We start from the raw sequence: 22,487 nt of genomic DNA, 5'->3' as shown, positions 1-22,487 counted from the left end.
AATGTGCCCTGCCACACTGCACACATTGTTTGGGAATGGTTTGAGGAACATGATGAAGTGTTCACGGTGTTGCCCTGGCCTCCAAATTCTCCAGATCTCAATCCGATTGAGCAGATGTTATGGATCGACAAGTTCGATCCACGGCTGCTCCAACTCGCAACTTACAGGACTTGAAGGATCTGCTGCTAATGTTTTGGTGCCAGATACCTCAGGACACCTTCGGGGGTCTGCTCGAGTCCATGCCTCGGCGGGTCGGTGCTGTTTTGGCGGCACACGGAGGACCAACAGCATATTAGGCAGGTGGTCATAATGTTTTGGCTGATCGGTGTAAAGTATTCATCAAATATAATAAGAAGTTTAGCAAGGACCAAATCTGCCACAAAAAGGTATGTCCTTAGACAGCTATCACCCCCACACTGCAAAGGAAAATCTACTTAGGATGAAAGGGATCAAATGTGTTTTTAAGGAAGTCACCTGCCTGGTGATGGAATGGAGAATAATATCAATTCGGTGCAGGAAATTGTGCACCTTTCATTCTGAGGGAAAGGAAATAAAAATATTTGTTACAATGACCAATTTCTCTATGTGCACTTCTTGCAAGTAGCAACATGGACAATCTCTCCGATTTCCAGGACAAGGTTCCACTTAGTGTGTATTTGCACACTGAATCACAGAGGATGCAGGCTCCAGCCTGCTCACAGCTCCTACAACCTATTGTTTTTTTCAGAAGTGTAAATTCTGTCTCACAGGTATGGAAGAAAAATACTACAGGGAATCTGCTATAGTCCTTAAATTAATTCTTGCATTCCTTAATCTTTGATTTAGTTCTGTATAACATATGCTTCAAATTCAGATCGAGGCAGCCAAATAATTTTTAATTGGGGGTGGCAATGTGTTTCTTGGAAAAATGTGTTAAATGTCAAATACTGTGACAGAGTCAACCACTTAATTGAATTGAAAGATGCATCATAGCCTTGTAACGTAAAAAATAAGCTCACATTTTAATATGACAAATACAAACGACACCATGTAGAATTATAAGCATTATCTCACGATACACAAAAGAGGCCATTGTACAGGTTTTAAAAAATCATGCATCTTCTGCTCAGCATATGCAATGTTAAGACAATTCAATTTTCTAAATGCTAATATGATATTGCACTTTTTTTTCTGAATCTAAGCTATACTTTGCATGTCAAGTTAAAAACTAGACGCAACAGCAACATATAAATTACTTTGATCCCAGGGCTCCAGTCCTAAGAATGTGGACTTGCTGTATGAACATAGTTATAAAAGGTTTAAGAATGCGAAGCTGTTAATGATGGATATCTGAAAACAGAAAATGTTGGAAATACTCTTGGGGTCAGGAGCATTTTCCCTCTCTCCACGGACACTGCCTAATGAGTATTTCCAACCAAAAGATATCTAATGTACTGTGATAATCAAGTTAAATATGGAAACATTTAAATGTTAAGGATTATGCTTCACATGTTACTAAGATTAAGCTTGTTAATAGGGACTAACCAGCGATGATCTGTAGAGTTTTCAATAATTTAATCTTCGGTAAATTCAGGTTAGGGAGTTCATTTTAGAAAGAATACACAGTCTTACAAATGTCATTTCAGACACATTTTATCAGCTGCATCAGCTAAGAAAATGAAGTGGATCTTGATATTCTGTAGAATAAGAACATGTAACGTGTACATCAAGCAAGCCCTCACTTCCGCTTGCCTTTTGTGTCTGTTGTTTGGAAAACGCTTGAAGCTGACATAAGGTTTTCTATGTACTGTCCAAGAACTTGATTTTCCGATTTTAGTTTCAGATTCTCTTCTTTTACAGCATCCACACGTGCAGACAGCTCTGAGTAGGCAAATTAAAAATATTAAGCCTTACTCGCTGATTGCAATATAAAACAGCAGAACTGTGGCATTGTATGTACTGTAATATTTTAAATTGATATAGAAATAAACTTTGCCAACTCTGCTGAATGTCACCACAGGCAATTGTTATTTTATATGACAAAAATAAAATGAAAGCAACACTAAAGGCTCATTTTCCAAAAATATCTCTCCTTTGTATAAAGTTTTTCCATTGAGATTTAAAGTGATAGTATTATGACACTGAAGGATAAGGATTGAGGACAATGCTTTCAGAGTCAAACGGAACAAAAACAGACTGTTCACCCCACCGTGTGCACGCTGACCATCGTGTACTAGTTATACTAACCCTATTTCCGTGCACTTTGTTAATAATGTTCTGTGCCTCAACATTCAAGTACTCATGGAGCTATTTCTTGATTGTTGTGAAAGTCTCCGCCTCCATCGCCTCTGGCAGTGCATTCCACATTTGGACCACTCTCTTTGAGTTGAAAAGTTCTTCCTCAGATCCCCCCTTTACCCCTACTTTTGGTACAGGGGAAAGTTTCCCACAATCCATCTATCTGTGCTCATCATTTCATATCCCTCTATCAGGTCCCTCCTCAGCCACCTTTGTTCCGAAGAAAACAAACACAGCCTATTCCAATCTTTCCTCATTATTGAAATGCTCCATTCCAGACATCCTGGTGAATCTCTTCTGCACTGTCCAGTGCAATCACATTCCTCCTATTGTACCAGGACTATACACAGAACTCCAGCTGTGGCATTACCAATGGCTTGTAAATTCTACCCATCACCTCCCTGCCTTTATCTTCTTTGCTCCTGCTAACGAAGGCATGCCCTTCTGCACCACTTTATACACCTGTATTGCAACCTTCTGGGACCCTTTGACTGGTACAAGTCTCTGTTTTCCTCAATACGCGTTCAGGCTTCATCATTTGTTTTGTATGTCCTGAAGTGCATCGCCTCACATTTAACAGGATTAAATAAATTCCAGCTGCCATTGCTCTACCCACTTTACCAACTGATCTATATTATGCCACATTTAGCCCATAATTACCTTCCTCGCATCAATGCCACTACTGAGTTTTATGTCACCTCCTAACTTATTAATCATACCTCCTATATTCATATCCACAGTTAATGCGTATAATGAACAGTAATGGTCACACCACTCTGCAGTATCCCTGCAACTCTATGATATCCCCACCAACCACAAGCCATAATCTCAAAAGCGTTTGTTGGTCAATTGGCCTCAGTAAATTGCCCCAAGTGTGTTGCGAGTGGATGTGAAAGTGAGATAACACAGAACAAGTGTGAATGGGTGATCGGTAGTTGGCGTGGACTCGATGGGCTGGACGGCCTCTTTCTATTCTATATCTATTAATCAATCAATCCAAAACATCCTCGCCATCGCCCTCTGCCTCTTCAGCTTGATTTATTGTCACGTGTACCGAGGTACAGTGAATAGCCTCTTATTACCAAGCCAATTTTGGATCCAATTTGCCAACTTGCCCTGGATTCCAAGGGCTCTAATCTTTTGGACTGGTCTCCAAGTTGGGACCTTGTCAAAGGCCTTGCTGAAGTCCAATAAGTCTACTTCAACTGCATTGCCCACATCAATATTTTTTTGTTCATTAAAATATTAATCTCTCGACTGTATAGTTCCCTTCACCACGACCTGTCCTCTCAGTTCATTTGATTGTCCTCTTACATATGCAAAGTTGTTGGCGAGGGTCTGAAAGTAGTAGAAATGCCAAGAATTAAACAGCTAGACAAAAATCTGGAGATAGAAAGGTGAGGGAATGCCTTTACACTGAAGACTGGAAGATTCAAAGCATTGATTTCACCTGTGATGTTAAGACATATTAAATTTACCTTCTAAAGTGTGTTGAAGTTCCAAAACCTGATTAATTAGTCGTGTCTTCTCTTCTAATTCGACTTGACTCTCGGGGTCGAATACTAGGATGGGAGGATTACACAAATTTACGTCATAAACACAGAACCCTGCAAACTAGAAACCAAATGGGACTCAAGACAACTAATAGCCAACATATTTAGTTACTTTAAAATGAAATGCTGCCACGTAGTCCTCCTCATTCTTTCCTCCTCTCTTAATTATGAAGAGATCTATGGCTAATTTTTCAGATGTTTTCAAGATGAAAACCAAAATCGTATAATTGGCCAAGCCCGGATATAGATAATGAACATAAGTGGTAGTCTTTGGCTATAATCACTTGTACAGATGCTGTTGCAGTGGGTGGTCTGAATGAAAACATAATTTGGTCGAGCTTGCTATGAAGTCCTCAGTATAGATAAAATCGCTCTGAAAAGGACAAGTCTGAGCACTAATTACGAGGTTAGACTGCCTCAAACAAAATTGAGGTTTTCTTCCACACTCCCTTCGTCGATAGAAACAATCATGACAAGTTTCAATTACTCACTGGATCTAAGGACTCCCGAGAATGCAGCCCTTGATGTGGAGATCACTGTGTGTAGAGGAATGACACGCCGCAAGGCTTTCTAAACTTCTCACACAATTGGAACTACTTGCTTTTAGACAAGTACTGGTCTTATACTTGAGCAAAAACAAAGGTGCTGGACTGAACAATCAGTCTGAAGAAGGGTTCTGATCCGAAATGTCGCTTGTCCAGTCCCTCCAAAGATATTCAGCATATAATCCTCCAACACTTTCGCCACCTCCCAAAGGGATCCCACAACTGGCCACATCTTCCCATCTCCACCACCGTTCCCTCCGCAACACCCTGGTCAACTGTCCCTTCCCACCCAAACCACCCCCTCCCCAGGTACTTTCTCCTGCAACAGCAGGAGATGCAACACCTGTCCCTTTACCTCCCCCCTTGACTCCATCCAAGGACCGCGACAGTCTTTTCAGGTGAGGCAGAGGTTCACTTGCACCTCCTCCAATCTACTGTATCCGCTGTTCCAGGTGTCAACTTCTGTACATCGGCGAGACCAAGCGCAGGCTCGGCGATTGTTTCGCTGAACACCTCCGCTCAGTCCACCTTAACCTACCTGATCTCCCGGTTGCTCAGCACTTTAAGTCCCCCTCCAATTCCCAATCTGACCTTTCTGTCCTGAGTGAGGCCCAGTGCAAATTAGAGGAACAGCACCTCATATTTTGCTTGGGTAGCTTACACCCCAGCAGTATGAACATTGACTTCTCTAACTTCAAATAGCCCTTGCTTTCCCTCTCTCTCCATTCCCTCCCCCTTCCCAGTTCTCCCACCAATCTTATTGTCTCCGACTACATTCTATCTCTGTAGGGAAAAAATTGCAGATGCTAGTTAAAATCACAGGTAGACACAAAATGCTGGAGTAACTCCGGGTCAGGCAGCATCTCGGGAGAGAATAGGTGGCGTTTTGGGTCAAAACCCTTCTCTCCCGAGATGCTGCCTGACCTGCTGAGTTACTCCAGCATTTTGTGTCTACATTCTATCTCTGTCCTGCCCATTCCCCTGACATCAATCTGAAGAAGGGTCTCGTTCCAAAACATCACCCATTCCTTCTCTCCAGACTTCTCTCCCGAGATGCTGCCTGTCCCGCTGAGTTACTCCAGCATTTTGTGTCTACCTTCGATTTAAACCAGCATCTGCAGTTCTCTCCTACACCTCCAAAGATATTGCCTGACCCGCTGAGTTCCTCCAAAGCCTAGTTTTTGCTCGGTTCCAATATCTGCAGTTCCTCGTGTCCCCATTTTATACTTCCTTGAACACAACTGTAGTTTCAAATCTACTGGGAAAAAAGAGAGCAAACTCAGATATTTTTTGGTTCTCTTAGAGTAAGGCCAAAGCACAATGTTTTGTAGAAAATTATAACCACTTTAAAGTTGCAATATGTCTTTTGGTAAAATAATCTTTCAAATTCTATTACATCCGCATTGTTTCATTAACCCCATTGAAAGATCAACAAGTAATACTGGCACCATACGTTGGACCAACGTTGAAAATATGTCATGGTGTTTTCATATTAAAAAGGGCTATATAAAAATGTAGATGTCAAAAGATTGTAATAATCAAAGTTTTGATCATAGTTAAAGGAGTTTAAACAGCAAATGCGACAAGTATTGTCCTGCTTTCTTAAACCTTGTTATTTAATAATGGGTACAGCTCCAACAGTATAACTATATGTAAAGTGTAGCATTTTATTTTTTGAATAAGATTATTTATGGAGTTTAAGTTCTGCCTTGTAGGTTTGTTCATGGCAATTGAAAGCTTGCATTCTTAATGATGCCATCTGAAGTGGAAGCTGAAGGAGGAAGTGAACATTCTCTCCACAGAAAGGAAAAATGTGTCTCCTGTTTCCACACCTTTTAAGAGACAGTCCTGGAATAGCAATAGCAGAAGCCTCAGCAGATTGTCTGTTGGCCTGTTCAGCCAGGTGCAGTGTAGAAATCAAGTGATTTTTACTTCCAACACTTTTATAAATCCCATCCAAATATTTAAGGAATTATTCTTCCATAAATACCTCAAATGCTTTTGATGAGGGGAACAGAACATCACAGCTCATAATGTTTCCAAGTTATCAAATTATTCCTGCCATATTAATATTATTTTGCAATTACCACTGAATGAACAAAAGATGCCCAACAACAGCCAAAAATCTACGTTATGACTCTTAATTCTTTGTTGAGGACTCCTACATCTTAGCTGGTATTTCCCCCTTTGCAAAATACTATTAAAAAGGCAGGATATATTTTAAAATGTATGAGTAGCAAACACTGGTAGCCAGGAAGATTTGGGCATTTTATTTATTGTTGCTGCTTCTTTGCCAAGATTAACAACATAACATGCCAGTCTGAAGATTTTTCAAATGTGATAGAGAAGGATGTAAAAGGGTGGGGTGGGGGGGGGTAGCATTACTGATTATGGAGGGTTTAAAGGCCAGCAGGTTAGAGTTCAAAACCAGCATGTTTTATGTGGATGAAAGATAAGGATGGCAAGGTTAAGGATCCTGGAATAACAAGAGATATTATAAAATTAGTCAAAAATAAAAAGGAAGTATATGAGTATATGTAAGGTTTAACATGATGGAATCTGGCAAGGTCCTTGAGGAAGATAAAGGAAGCAGGAAAGTAGACAAACATTAGGAGAATTAAAAGGGGACATGAAAAGTCTTTGGAATGTAGGATTGAGGAGAATCCCAAAGCATTTTATACACACATATGGGGCATGTATTTTTATACATACAGGGGTGTGTTTATTTTCTTATACACACCCCTGTATGTATAAAAGAAAAGGATGTGTGTGTGCCGAGAAACATTAAGGTGGATACATTCCCAGGGCCTGATGGAATAGGAATAGGAATGTCCCAGGATACTGAGGGAGGCCAGGGAGGAGATTGCTGGAGCTTTGTCAGGGATCTTTGTATGCTTTTTCCCCCCATGTTCAAGGTCTCAGAAGACTGGAGAATAGCCAACATTGTGCTTTTGCTTAAGGAGAGTAACACGAACAAACCAATAAATTATACGTCAATGAGCCTTACATTAGTGGTAGGAAAATTATTGAAGAAGATTCCTAGGTCTAGGTTTATTGTTGTCACATGTACTGGGGTACAATAAAAAGCTTTGTTTTGCAAATACAATCAAGCCAAACTCAAGTACAGTTGATAGGGGAGGAGTTACAGAGTGCAAAATATTGTTCTCACCATTGTAGAGTATCAGTTCCATAGACAAAATCCAATGTTCGCAATGGGGCATAGGTTAATCAGACAGTACCCTAGCTTATGGAAGTACCATTCATAAGTCTGATAACAAAGGGGGAGAAGCTGTTCCTGAGTGGTGGTGCACGCTTTCAAACTTCCTAAGGACAAGATTTATTCGCATATGGAAAAACGGATAGGTTTGTGTGGGGGGGGGGGGGGGGCGGGGATTCTGTCTCCCTCTTTCATTTGAGTTTTAGAGGAAGTGATGAAGATGATTGATAAGTGTAGGGCACGGGATGTTGTCTATCTAGCATTTGACAAAGCCTGTCAAGGTAGGCTGGTCCAGAAGATTAAATCACATGGAATCCACAGTGAGTTGGTAAGATGGGCACAATATTAGCTGGATCATTAAAGACAGAGTGTAATATTTTTAATTTTTTTTTCATATTTCAGATACAGCGCGGAAACAGGCCTTTTCGGCCCACCAAGTCCGCGCCGCCCAGCGATCCCCGCACACTTACACTATCCTACACACACTGGGGACAATTTTTACATTTACCCAGTCAATTAACCTACATACCTGTACATCTTTGGAGTGTGGGAGGAAACCGAAGATCTCGGAGAAAACCCACGCAGGTCACGGGGAGAACGTACAAACTCCTTACAGTACAGCACCCGTAGTCAGGATCGAACCTGAGTCTCCGGCGCTGCATTCGCTGTAAAGCAGCAACTCTACCGCTGCGCCACCGTGCCGCCCGGTTGAGAAATTTCACTGGAAGTATGTGACCAATAGTATTTTGTACGGATCAGTGCTGGGACCCCAGTTGTTTCTGAATGAAAATTATGTGGTCTAATTAGTAAGTGCAGATGACTCAAAAAATTGGTGGATTGAGGAAAGTTATCAAATTATACAGCAGGATACAGGCAAGATGTAAATTTGGGTGTAGAAATAACAAATGAAGATTATTCTGGACAAATATGAATGGATTTTGTGAGGATAAATGCGAGAGGAAATTAAACAATAAATGGCATTGATGTGGAGAGATATTTAGACTTTAGAGATGCAGCGTGGAAACAGGGTCTTCAGCCCACCAACTCTGTGCCAACCAGTGATCACCCCATATCCTAAACTACACGCACTAGGGACAAATTTTAGAACTTACCGAAGCCAATTAACCTACAAACTTGTACCTCATTGAAGTGTGGGAGGAAACCAGAGCACCTGGAGAAAACGCATGTGGTCACAGAAAGAATGGACAAACTCCATACAGACAGCACCCATAGTCAGGTTCAAACCCAGGACTCTGGCGCTGTAAGGCAGCAACTCTACTATTGTGCCAGTGCCGCTAATTTTGTTGTGCAAATCCATAGCTCCCTAAACGTTCATAACGTGGCAAAGAAGGCACATAGTATGCTTGCTTGCATCAATCAAGGCACAGAATATAAAAGTCAGGAAGTCATGGTACATCTGTACAAAACCCATTTTTATCTTTTTCTCACTTCCTATCAACAAATTTGATTCCTTGCCAACACATTCCACCAAGACCATGCGCTTTAGTTTTATGCAATGTGGGAATTTAACAAAGGCGTTCGGAAAATCCAAATACACCACATCCACTCATTTCTCTCAGCTATTCTAGCTCATCTCAGGGTGTAAACAGGATGGAATAGATTCAACTGCTAAAGAATATATTTTGTGTCATGGACCTATGATGATGATTTTGAACTTAATGATGTGTGTATCTAGGAACTGCTGATGCTGGTTTAAACCGAAGCTAGACACAAAATGCTGGAATAACTCAGCAGTACAAGCAGGATCATCACTGGAGAGAAGGAATAGGTGATGTTTCAGGTCGAGACTGAAGAATCAGAAGAATGGTCTCGATCCGAAACGTCACACATTCCTTCGCTCCAGAGATGCTGCCTGCCCCGCTGAGATACTCCAGCATTTTGTGGCTACCTTGAACTTGATGATGTTGAGTTGAAAAAACATTCTCCCTCCCTCCTCAAGGTCAGATAATCTGAAGAGAATGGAAAGGATAAAGGTGGTGATGCTGATAAATAGTTGGGTGCTGCTACTTATGTGGAAACAGATGCTGTGGTGGAAAAGAGGTACAAAAGGATTGCAAATCTTTGGAATTCACTATCCCAGAGGAATGTGGAGACACAGTTCTTAAATAAGTTGAAGATTAACACTGAAAAAGAATCAATGTATACATGGACAGGGCTGTACCATGAAGCTGAAGTAGAAGGTCAGCTGAATAGTAGAATGGGCTGAGACAAGGATCTGTCGATGCTGGAATCGTGAGCAAAACCTATAGTGCTGGACTAATTCAGCTGAAGAAAGGTTCTGACTCAGAACCTATTTCCTATTTCCTCCAAAGATGCTGCCTGACCTTGTGAGTCACTCCAGCACTTTGTGTTTTGAGGTTGAATGGGTTTGAAAAGAACTCATGCCCCACTGTGCATTCTTTGTCTAAGGAACAGCATTGGGGTCTTGGGCAACACTTCTCTCAACTAACGTCAGAAAAACAATTAACTAGTCATTCATTTAAATGGTCAGCAAGGTGGCACAGCTGTAGAGTTGCTGCCTTGCAGAGCCAGAAATCTGACTACGGGTGCTGTCTGTACGGAGTTTGCACATTCTCCCCGACCTGCATGGGTTTTCTCCGGGTGCTCCAGTTTCCTTCCACACCAAAGAGGTGCGGGTTTATAGGTTGATTGGCTTTGGTAAAAAATGTAAAAATTGTTCCTCATGTGTGTAGGATAGTGTAAGTGTGCGGGGATCGATGGTCGGTGTGGACACGGTGGGCCGAAGAGCCAGTTTCCGCCCTTTATCTCTAAACTAAACTAAAATATTACCTAAGCATGCAATTGCTGACTGTGTATACACAGAAACATTTCTGAGATAAAATATAAGTTCTAACAGCTCCAATGATTAGCACGAGACTGGAAACCCGGTGACGGAAAGGTAATATTTTGGCAATGTGACCAGCAGGCCACAGGTAATATTAGAATAGAATTTTCCAATCTCCACTTTCCCTGCAAACAGTGAAGAGGGAACAGTAAACACGATAATAACAGGAAAAGAGGAGAAGGTTACATTTGAAAGTTATTACAGTCATTGTGGATTTTATATACCTTCCATATCAGCGTTCATTGTAAGCAGCTCACTGTCAAGATTTGAATCAGAGATTGGTGATCCAGAATCCACTGAAAGGAAATAAAAAGCAAAAGTTTACTTGTGGATACAAAAGATACCAGTAAAAGATCTAGCTTCATTTTATCTGACTGGTCCATCAGTACATCACAAATCCATGACCTCTACCAACTGGAAGTACAAGGGCATCATTTGCAGCTTCTGGTCCAAGTTGTGCATCGTCCCAATTCTAAAATATGTTGTTGTTCTTCATCCTTCCAGGGTCCAAATCACAAACTCCCTACCCATCGGGACCCTGAGAGAACATTCACCAGAAGGACTGCAGCAGGTCAAGGCGGCAAATCACCACCACCTTTTCAAAGCCAATTCGGTGCTGCCAATAAACTCTAGCCTTTCCAGCAATGCCCAAATTCAGAAAAATTAATGAAAAAAAACTTGGCAAGTACAACACCCAATGTAGACAAAAGTCACAGGTCTGATGTCCAAACATCTGGTAAAATATACATTTTTAGCTGTTATGGAATCATACAGTGTGAAAATAAGCCCTTTAATCTAACTTGCCCACACTAACCAACATGTCCCATCTACATGAGTGCTACTTGCCTATGTTTGGCCCATGCCCCTTTAAACCTATATTATCCATGTAACTGTCTAAATCTATATACTAAAACTCTCGTTTGTTTGTTTATTTGTGATGGAACTACAGCCAAAACGGTACACGATAGCTTGACAATTTTAGGCCCACCTTACTCACCGTCATCGCTTTAATGGTAAAGCAAGTAGTTTTATTGAAATCAGTGTTATATTTTTTAAGTTATTCACATTTTAAAGTTTAAATCTATCTCCCAGGGAGGGAGGAGGGAGGGAGGGAGGGAGGTGGGAGGAAGGTGGATAAGGGGGGTTGAGGGGGATGGAGAGGGGGAAGGGGAAATGGGGAGGGGGTAGGAGAGGGTGCTGCACCAATGCAGGAGAGGTTTGGGCCCAACGGGTCCACTTGGTCTAGTGTTTCTTAAAGTTGTGAAAGTACCTTCCTCAAGTACCTCCCCTGGTAGCTCATGTGTGGAACACCCATCACACTGTGTGGAAAAAGTTACCCTACCGCTTCCTATTAAATCTTTTTCCCCTCACCTTAAACCTATGTCCTCTGGTTCTTGATTGCTACTGATTGAGTACTGATTGTTACTCAATATCAGTTGGAACAGCAAATAAAAACAGCATCTTAGGTTTGGGAGCAGAAGGGTTAACCTTTCCCCGCCTCCTGATCGTGATCCAATAACATGCTGGACAGTGTGTACGTATAGCGGTGTCAGATGACAAAAATCATGCACAGTTAATGTCAAAAAGCCTGAAAATACCATGTTCAAACCACGAAGAATACCAGCTGAGAGATGGCTGCTCAACTAAACAGAAAGCTTTCCCCAGCAAAGGAACCAGATTTAAAACCAATAAAAATCCTGCTTAAAAGTAAGGAGGATTCTTCTGATGAATTTGAGAGGGTAGTATAGTGATTGGTATTTTTGAAGCAGATTATGTCGAACAAATGATATTAAGTGTCAAGCCAATTGCACACAGATTTCTGTTCTGAAACACTAACTCTGTTTCGCTCTCCACGGGCGCTGCCTGACCTGGTGAGTGTTTCTGGTATTTTCTGTTTTTATTTCAGATTTCTAGCATCTGCAGTCATTTTATATTCAATTCAATTATATTGCTCAGGTGTTGTGGAGAAATGAAAGTAAATTCTATTATTTATAAATAGTACAAATTTAAAAATACAATTGGGATGTCAATACTTATAATTCTGCTATAATGCATAATACAATACCTCACAATATAGAAAATCACGTTATAAAAACAAATGTCAATGGAGAAAAAAGGGTTATGGAAACATAGAAAATAGGTGCAGGAGGCCATTCGGTCCTTCGAGCCAGCACCGCCAATCATTGTGATCATGGCTGATCATCCATAATCAATATCCCGTGCCTGCCTTCTCCCCATATTCCTTGATTCCACTAGCCCCTAGAGTATCGAACTCTCTCTTAAATCCATCCAGTGATTTGGCCTCCACTGGCCTCTGTGACAGAGAATTCCACAAATTCACAACTCTCTGGGAGAAAAAGTTCCTTCTCACCTCAGTTTTAAATGGCCTCCCCTTTATTCTAAGACTGTGGCCCCTGGTTCTGGACTCGCCCAACATTGGGAACATTTTTCCTGCATCTAGCTTGTCCAGTCCTTTTATAATTTTATACGTCTCTATAAGATCCCCTCTCATCCTTCTAAACTCCAGTGAATACAAGCCTAATCTTTTCAATCTTTCCTCATATCACAGTCCCGCCATCCCAGGGATCAATCTCGTGAACCTACGCTGCACTGCCTCAATTACAAGGATGTCCTTCCTCAAATTAGGAGACCAAAACTGTTCACAATACTCCAGATGTGGTCTCACCTGGGCCCTATACAACCGCAGAAGAACCTCTTTACTCCTATACTGAAATCCTCTTGTTATGAAAACAGACATTTCAAAATAATGTGAATATGTTTCTATACACTAATAACATTTTGAAGTAAATTTGCACATTAATTGATAATCAGCTCAAAAAGGTGGTAATTGGCTTCTCTGCTGTGTTTTATATTTTAACCCTGTCTTAATTAATTTAGTTATATAATCTTGCACTGAAATTTAATATTTACTCATTACAGTTCCACCACTGATTTTCTGGCACTCTTGGTTCCAGAGCTTTGCTGTTTTATCCAGCCGGCCAAGGAAGTCGCTCGGCGATGGGGATAGATGTGCTGGCTCCAGCTGGGCTGGAGTTCCAGAGCCCCGGCCGCAGGTTGCAAATTCAACCCTAGTTAAGGGCTAGAGATTCAGATTCACAATAACAGAGTGAAAATAGCAGCGATGTTCCGAATAGACAATGGTGTACGATTACTGCAGAAACGTTACTCAGAAAGTCTTTTACCCTGGACTGTTCTTTCTCAAGACAGCTTTTTTGCCACTTTACAATTTCCAAAGTAACTTTTAAGTGGTTGTCTAATTCGTAATCAAAATCGCATCATAACCAATTCGATCCTCCTAATACAACAAGCGTTCCCTAATTCATCAGTTGCATTTTATCCAATTAGTATTATGGAAACACAGATTATAGCAGAACTATCTGTACATCCATTACTCAGAAAGGCAATATCCATTTAGCACAAACATCAAACCCAAATACTAATTTTGGCTAAAATTTGCATCATCTTGAATCTATATTGGTTTTGTCCTAGTCATTAAACACTAGGACGTTCACAAAAAGTGTTGCCAGGGATTTAAAAATTAACAAACGCTGGAAATCTGAAATAATGTAGATAACATGAGCAATACTCAATTGATAGACAATATGTTTTGAGAGACACAAAGAGCTACCATTTAAAATCAATAACTTTTCATTCCAATGTGTTATTTGCACCAGTTTCTATTTAATTTCTACAGATAAAAAATTGACCACCACTATCACCCTGCCAAATTTATCTCACCCAACACCTCTTCAGCCCCAAAAAATCAAATATGTTTTATTCATTAGCTGCGGCATAAGTTGGTTCAGAATTTAAAAATAAGTGATCAGAGGCAACAAGATGTCTCTTTTGTCAGGCAATGGTTCAGACATTTAGTGAAGAAAACAATTGTACAGAAGCACAGACTAGAAAGAAAATAGCATTGTGCAAAGATATTTTCCTTTGAGAGGCTGCAAGCAATAGAAGATTGAGTTCACACACACATATATAAAGAGAACCCTTAAAAAATGTTAGGTTTATTCAAATACATTTATGTCGACATAGCAGTGTGTGTTAGGCACCAATTACCATGGTAGAATGTACGACAATTACATTTTGCCTGTTTACCTTACATTAGAAATGATGTCGTTGTTGAATTTGTTATCTATATGGTTATCGGTGAACCAAATGAACATCAGTTGACTTTAAATGCACAAGACGGCTATATTCAAATAAATCTGTACAGGAAATCGAACATTTATATATCGCACAATAATCTTTCAGTGTCAATAATAGATGTTGTAGAAATATTATACTAATTGTTTCTTTGCTGCAATATTTCACTTTTAATTATTAATTCTTTACTTAGGTTCTAGCTTGACAGAATACAGTTGTTGGTAAACTGCAAGTGTGTTTTAAGTATAACGAAGAGAATACAGGAAAAACTCTCCATTTCTGGAGAAATAAACCATCTGTGATCGACCTGAAATGCTAACATGGTTTTTCCCTTTCTCAACAGATGCTGCCTGACCTGCTATTTCTAGTACAGTATCCACTAGTTTTCAAGCAAATTTGCTAACTAAAATTTATAATTTAAAAAAAAAATTGCATCATGAATAGGAAACATGAAAATGGTTGATTTTCTGAGAAAATGGCTAATTTCCACTGAAAATAATACTCAAGATGGTTCACCTAAGATCCTAAATTTAATCCCAATCATGTCCTAAATTTTAGTTTGTCACAGGTTCTAGCACAAGTAGGGGCACAAGTATAGAAAGAAAATGCATATCCGAGTATAACGATAAAGTGTATAACATCATGAGGGGAATAGAAAGGGTGAATGCACTGCGTCTTTTACTCAGGGTAGGGGGAATTAAAAACAAGAGGACATATGTTTAAGGTGAGAGGATTTAATATGAACCTGAGCAGCAACCTTTTCACTCAGATGGTGGTGGGTATATGGAACAAACTGCCAGAGGAGGTAGTTGAGGAAGGTGCTGTAAAATACACTTATTTATACAGCTACATGTATGGGGAAGGTTCAAGAGGATATGGGCCAAACGCAGGCAATTGGACTAGCTTAGAGGAGGCATTTTGGTTGGCATGGACGAGGTGGGGTGAAGGGCCTGTTGCTGTGCTGATTGACACTATGTCTCAATAACGACATCACATGGAAGCTGGCAAAGATGTGGAACAAACTGCTCCAAGTGGGTTGGTTGGGGGTGGATGCATATAGTGTGGTAATTTATAAAGCAGATAAAGCAAAGGCACATTGGACAAATGAGAGAGGAAGCAAGGCAAGCTGGTACATTTTTTCCAACGGTGACCAGTCACCCACCGGCAGCTTACTGGTCTTGTCAAATCTGCCTGCAATATTCAACTATATCATGTTTTTGGCTGGAGTGTCTCAATCATGAAGGGGAATTGTTCCATGCCTCTGGTTGTCACACTTTTAGAGGACATAATTTCCTGCTGCCGTGGTATGTAGACCTCTGATCCCACTCCATGGTGTTATTCCTGTTGGCTCCCATTAGAAAATGTCTTTTAAGGATGAAGTCCTGCAGTGATAACTGTGATAACTGCCAGCAGCTGAATGAAATTCCCAAGGGATCCATCATGAAGGCCACAGCAAGGGCATGAGTGTATTGGAAGAAGGCAAGTGGGGGGAGGAGTGCGGGAGCTAGAATGGGACAATATAGTCGATGCTGAAAGTCCCTGGCTGGACATCAGAAATTGCACAAATGCCTTTGGAAATTCCAAGCTTCTATTTCCGTCGACTCCACTAGAAAGTACATATACTATACATATTTCCATCTCTCCCTTGCAACAGCATCAATTCTAGAGAGTTGCTGCTCTAAGTGCATGGAGCACCACCTGCACGGTTACCTTTGAATCCTCTGTTGAAAGACATTTGGACAGGTATATGGATAGGAAGTGTTCAGAAGGATATGGGCCAAATGCAGGCAGGCGAGTCCAGTATAGTTAGGGCATCTTGGTCGATGTGGGCAAGCTGGACTGAAGGGCCTGTTTCCATGCTGTATGACTCTATGACTTAAGGAGAGCAAATATCCCAGATTCATAACACAGCCTGGTTGTACCTCCAGCATTCGACACCTGCAGCCCATTCTTCTGCAATTACTTTACCAAGAATTCTGAGGATGCCAGGCCTGACTTATCTTAACCTTGGCTGGGATCTATTAACAGCACCGGCGGAGCTTGGAACCTTAGGCCTTAGTGAGTCAGCTGTTCTCCGATTTCAAAGTTCGATAAAGACTAAGGTCAATAGTTCTATTTTTCAGGGGGCTAAACATGTTGGCCTGGAACATCCACACATGTTTGTGTCCATTATGAAAGATTGTCATGAATGTGCAGAAGTGCCAGTGTGTTAAACCTAGCAAATGCTTCCATCCAGGGGAAGCAGTGTGAATCCCAATGTTTCACTCAGCTGTTGGTGGCCATCACTGCAGGGCCTCATTCTCAAAGGACGTTTTCTAATGGGATCCAACGGGAAAAGCACCATGGAGTGGAGACCGAGACATACACACTGGGGCAGCAGGAAATTCTGACCCCTAACGGTGTGACAAACAGAAGCACAGAACAATGCGCACACCCTAAAAGGATATCAGATCTCAAGAGATTATATAGAACATAGAACAGTACAGCATAGTAACAGGCCTTTGGCCTACAACATCTGTGCCGAATATGATGCCAAGGTCAACTCTTATCTGCCTCCACATAATCCATATCCCTCTATTCCCTGCATATCTATGTGCCCATAAAAAATCTCTTAAATGACACAATTGTTTCTGCCTCCACCACCAACCCTGGCAATGTGTTCCAGACGCTAACCACCTTCTGTGTAAAAAGACTTGTCTCGCACATCTCCTTTAAACTTTGCCCCTTTCGCCTAAAAGCTATGTCCTCTAGTATCTGCTATTTCCACCTTGGGAAAAAGGTTTTGACTGTCTACTCTATCTATGGCTCTCATAATTTTATGTACTTCTATTCTATTACATTCCTCTCAGCCTCTGCCTTCCAGAGAAAACAATTCTAGTTTTTCCACTGCTCACTCTAAAGCTACTTTTTTGTAACGAAAGGCAAAATTAGTTTGCATTGAAATAACAGTACAGCATTGGTAAAATCCCAAGCCAGTCCATTGATTTTTATTATTCTGAACAGTAACAATAGATTAGCTCTCCTGTCTACCATATCTATGCCTCTCATAATGTTAAATACTTCTGTCAGATTCCACTCGATCTCTGGCGTTGCAGAGAAAACAATTCAAGTCTGTCCATCCTCTCTCCCCCTCTAGTTAATGGTCCCTAATCCGGACATTATTCTGGTTACTCATTACATCAAGCAGGGTTTCCTGGCATTGACATCATATCATATCATATACATACAGCCGGAAACAGGCCTTTTCGGCCCTCCAAGTCCGTGCCGCCCAGTGATCCCCGTACATTAACACTATCCTACACCCACTAGGGACAATTTTTACATTTACCCAGCCAATTAACCTACATACCTGTACGTCTTTGGAGTGTGGGAGGAAACCGAAGATCTCGGAGTAAACCCACGCAGGTCACGGGGAGAACGTACAAACTCCTTACAGTACAGCACCCGTAGTCAGGATTGAACCTGAGTCTCCGGCGCTGCATTCGCTGTAAAGCAGCAACTCTACCGCTGCGCTACCGTGCCGCCACTACTGCTCAATCAGGGAAGCACTGCCATTGACAGAGTGTATTTTGGTTAAGGTAGCAGATCCACAGATATACATTGCTGCATTCTGTCCAAAATACACAAAGTTATTTATTTTATACATCAGTCCTCTCTTTAACACCACAGCGAGCCGCAAAATGATGTATGACACAAAAGCCTGAAATACTCCTGGGGTAGGAAGTCATGACCTATTGTTAGAAAGTACAGGCGTAGGTGCTGTCAAATACCTCCGTGATCTCTGGTCTGATAAAACTGCAGAGGCAATGCTCCTAGGAAAGTTCCAATTCAAAAACTGTATGATCATAGTAAATATCTATGAAACATTTTTTTTTAAACTAAGCTTAAAGTAATATGGTGAAATAAGATGACACAGTCGCACAGCTAGTAGAAATGCTGCCTCCCAGTGCCAGAGCCCTGAGTTCAGTTTTGACCTCAGATATGGCTTGTGTGGAATTTTCCCATTCTCTGTTAGCTTGTGAGCTTCCTCCTGGTGCTCTGCTTTATTCCCACATCCCAAAGACATGTCGGTTGATTATTTAAATGGCCAATTATATTGTCCATGGTATGCAAGTGAATGGTGGGATCTGGAGGAAAGCGATGGGAATGTGGGGAGTATAAAGAAATTGGGTTAATGTAGAATTTGTGGAGAAGGGTAGGTGTTGATTAGATTTGGTGGGCTGCAGGGCTTGTTTCCATGATGGAGTCCCCCTGAACACTTGATATTGTGCAGACAGAGCTTCCAACAAAGTTCAAAAGTGGCTGCAAGCACAAGAGTGCCATTCCAGTGGAACCCAAATCACATGGAGACCTGCCAAGCTCTTTCTGTGGATGTTAATCCAGTCATTTGCCAGGCTTGGATCTTGCATCTTACGTGGGTGTTGCTGAAGCCCTGGTGATGTGTGACACAATAACACACTTCATAAATCTCCAATCCAAATTGCATGAACGATACAGTCCAGAAGAGGCATCGTGTATTCTTGGGTAAAATTGTAATTTCCTTCACATTGTGTTGAAGAAGAGAGTGATCTAAATGTGCAATCTAATTTCTGGCTGTGCAAATCAAAGCTCAAAATGCACCGTTGCCCCACTGGAGGGGTTCAATAGATACTGGGCACCAACCCTGGGGGGGGGGGGGGGGGGTTTGGACAAGGCCTTGGTCAGAGGTTGAGCCAGGCCTTGCATCCCATCCCATCCCGGCCCGGCCCGGCTCCCCTCCCCTCCCCGGTGCCCGGCCTGCGGGCGGAGCTGGGCCCCCGCTACACCGGCGTTGCGGGTCAGGCCGGGCCGGGCAGGGTCGGGTCGCCCCGACGACAGCTCGCCGCCTCTGCGGGGCCCAGCGGATCACTCACCTCCCTGCGCCGCCGCCGCCGCCGCCGCCACCACCGACACCACCGGCCGCTGCCCGATCCGTGTCTCCGGGTGAGGAGGAGGAGGAGGAGGGGGAGCAGGAAGGAGCTGCCATTAACGAGGCGGCCAGCAGAGGGAGACAGACCCGGCCCGCACAGGAAGGCAGAGGGACCGCCTCTCCCTCTCCCCATCCCCCTCCCTCCTCCTCCCTCTCTCCCTCCTTCTCCCTCCTCCTCCTCTCCCTCCTCCCCCTCCTCCCCCTCCTCCCTCCATCTCCCTCCTCCCCCCTCTCCCCTCTCCTCCCCCTCTCTCCCTCTCTCCCTTCTCCCTCCTTCTCCCTCCTCCTCCCCTCCCTCCTTCTCCCTCCTCCCCCTCTCCCCTCTCCTCCCCCTCTCCCCCTCTCCCTCCCTCCCCCCTCTCCCCTCTCCTCCCCCTCTCCCCCTCTCCCTCCTCTCCCTCCTCCCCCCTCTCCCTCCTCCCCCTCTCCCTCCTCCCCCTCTCCCTCCTCCCCCTCTCCCTCCATCTCCCTCCTCCCCCTCTCCCTCCTCCCCCTCTCCCTCCTCCCCCTCTCCCTCCATCTCCCTCCTCCCCCTCTCCCTCCATCTCCCTCCTCCCCCATCTCCCTCCTCCCCCATCTCCCTCCTCGCCCCATCTCCCTTCTCCTCCTCCTCCTCCTCATCTCCCTCCATCTCCCCCCTCCCCATCTCCCTCCATCTCCCCCCTCCCCATCTCCCCCCCTCCCGCACTTCTCCCTCAGTTGTACCACTCCCTCCCTGTCCCACACCAACCGCCCTCTGTTTCACACCCCATCCCTCTTCCTTACTACTTTTCTCTCCCTTTGCTCATCCTACACCCCCTCTCCCCATCCCACACCACCCTCTCTCTCTCTCCCCATCCCACACCTCCCTGGTCCTCAGCTCCCCCTCTCTGGCCCCACCACTCTTTCCCCCCACCACCCTCTCCTCCACCACTTTCTCCTACTCCCTGTCCCAGTGTCCCTCCACCCTCTCGCCATCCCCAACACCCTCACCCTCTCCCCCACCACTCTCTCTCTCTCCCCCAGTTACTATTCACTGCAATTACAAACATGCAGCACCATCAAGTTAAAAATCCAATCTTGCCCCCCTTTTCGTTTCGCTTTCCAGAGTGTTCACTTACTGAAAGCCACTTCAAACAAAAGAGAACCATCGCACAATTCATATACATTAATCTTCATCACAACTTTTTTCTTTGAATTAAAAGCTTATTTTCCTCAGCAAATTAACTCAAACCAGCTATAGTGGGCAATCATGCTACACAATGTTATTGCCATATCACCATCGTGCCATGGTTTTAAAGGTTTGAGAATTTCCAAGCAAATAATTCTCCACCCATCTCCATTCTAAAAATGTGGCATAATAAATGGCTAGAACACAGCTTCACAATTATGAACCAAGAGCAGCTGAATGGAGCTGCAATGAAGATACGGGATCAATGAGTCGATCATTGTGATACGACAGAGCTTTTGAATGGGAGCTTATGCAGTGTGAAAACATATTTTCCACATCAAAATAGTTGCAGAGGTTTGTGGCTATGAATTTTTTTTTTCCAATGCACATACATTTGATCTTGTCTCATCTAGTTCTCGAAACAATAGTACACCATCCTAACAATGCTATAGACTAATATACTAATTCCAAATCCTGTGTGGATCCTAGGTCCTGGGTGCACAAGGTTCAATTTGTGTGCTCTGAGAGTAATTGAAAACCAATGCTTGTCAATTCCCTGTGTACTTTGAGTTACTGATTACCCATTAACTAGACTTTACCTGAATCATCAGCCAGAGAAATAGTTGTGAAGGTGTCGTCCTCTTCTAGATTTTCAGCTTGATCCATGATTCTCTTTCTAAGTTCGACCAGGCAGCAACCAATTTCCTAACAATCAAACAAGAGCCCAAAGTGACCAGCTATGGATCTGCCGGTCCATGTTGAACAGAATAGAATGCTCAGCAATGAATAATTGAAACTGTACCTGCTACCTTGATACCTGATCTGCTCTTCAGCAAACTGGTTAAAGGTTAAAGCTTACAACTAATGGCTGGAAAAAAATGAGCTAAACAGAAACAACTCTGGACTTTAAACATTTGGTCTACTCCTTTTGCTTCCGTTTCCTTGTCATTAAATTGCACCATAATTGGTAAGGGGGTAATTTAAAATCCATATACTAGTTTCCCTTTTGAACAGTTTTGCTCACTCTAAAGCTACTACTTTTGCAAGGAAAAGCAAAGTTAAAGTAATGCATTGAAATAACAGGACATGGTAGGTGAAATGCCTAGCTAGTCCAGTAATATTTTTATTCTGGACAGGAACTGTATACTAGCTCTCCTGTACTTAGAAGCAAGGAACTGCAGATGCCGGTTTATAATAAAAGATACAAAGTGCTGGAATAACTCAGTGGGACAGGCAGCATCTCTGGAGAGAAGGAATGGGTGATGTTTCGGGTCTGAAGAAGGGTCTTGACCCGAAACATCACCCATTCCTTCTCTCCAGAGATGCTGCCTGTCCCGCTGAGTAACTCCAGCATTTTCGGTCTATCTTCGGTTTAAACCACTATCTGCGGTTCCTTCCAACATATTTCCTTAGCATTCTCTGGAGAATGTGGATCAGTGATGATTTAATGTCAATTAAATAATTTTGGCATATTCCTCAGCCTCAACGTTTGAGCATCATTGGGAGGAACCAAGTACAACCAATGACTTCAGGTTATTTGAAAATGGATTAACCTTTACAAAAAAAGGATACAAAGTGCTGGAGTAACTCAGCAGCCCAGGCAACATTTTCTGGAGAACATGAATAAGTGGCCTTTTGGGTCAGGACTCTTCTTACGAAAAGTCCAGACCACCTATCCATGTTCTCCAGAGATGCTGCCTGATCCAGTGAGTTACTCCAACAATTTGTGTCCTTTTTTACTGCTTGTAAATCCTAATT

The 22,487-nt window shown here is 42.6% G+C and overlaps 1 protein-coding gene across 2 annotated transcripts; it reads right to left on the bottom strand.

Annotated features, from left to right (window-relative positions):
- Positions 1-982: 982 nt before the first annotated feature.
- LOC144600385 (short coiled-coil protein) lies at positions 983-19,688 on the bottom strand. 2 transcript variants are annotated; one of them, XM_078411968.1, is made up of 4 exons: positions 19,524-19,668; positions 10,683-10,754; positions 3,756-3,839; positions 983-1,860 (listed from the first exon to the last, which is right to left on the bottom strand). In XM_078411968.1, the coding sequence occupies exons 2-4, from the start codon at positions 10,699-10,701 to the stop codon at positions 1,718-1,720; spliced, it is 246 nt and encodes an 81-aa protein (XP_078268094.1). In that variant the 5' UTR covers positions 10,702-10,754; positions 19,524-19,668; the 3' UTR covers positions 983-1,717. The 2 variants fall into 2 exon arrangements, with proteins under 2 accessions (XP_078268094.1, XP_078268103.1); XM_078411977.1 differs by lacking the exon at positions 3,756-3,839 and having other exon boundaries at positions 19,524-19,688.
- Positions 19,689-22,487: the final 2,799 nt, after the last annotated feature.

The sequence above is a fragment of the Rhinoraja longicauda genome, chromosome 1, assembly GCF_053455715.1.
Source record: "Rhinoraja longicauda isolate Sanriku21f chromosome 1, sRhiLon1.1, whole genome shotgun sequence".
Classification (NCBI taxonomy): Eukaryota; Metazoa; Chordata; class Chondrichthyes; order Rajiformes; family Arhynchobatidae; genus Rhinoraja; species Rhinoraja longicauda.
The sequence above is the reverse complement of the archived record's forward strand: the minus strand, read 5'-3'. Positions and strand labels throughout refer to the sequence as shown.

Bases quoted from the DNA above. Each gene is read 5' to 3' on its own strand.
- LOC144600385 (XM_078411968.1), bottom strand. The intron at 1,861-3,755 runs GTAAATTTAATA...TTGCCTACTCAG, and splicing joins ACTTCAACACACTTTAGAAG to AGCTGTCTGCACGTGTGGAT.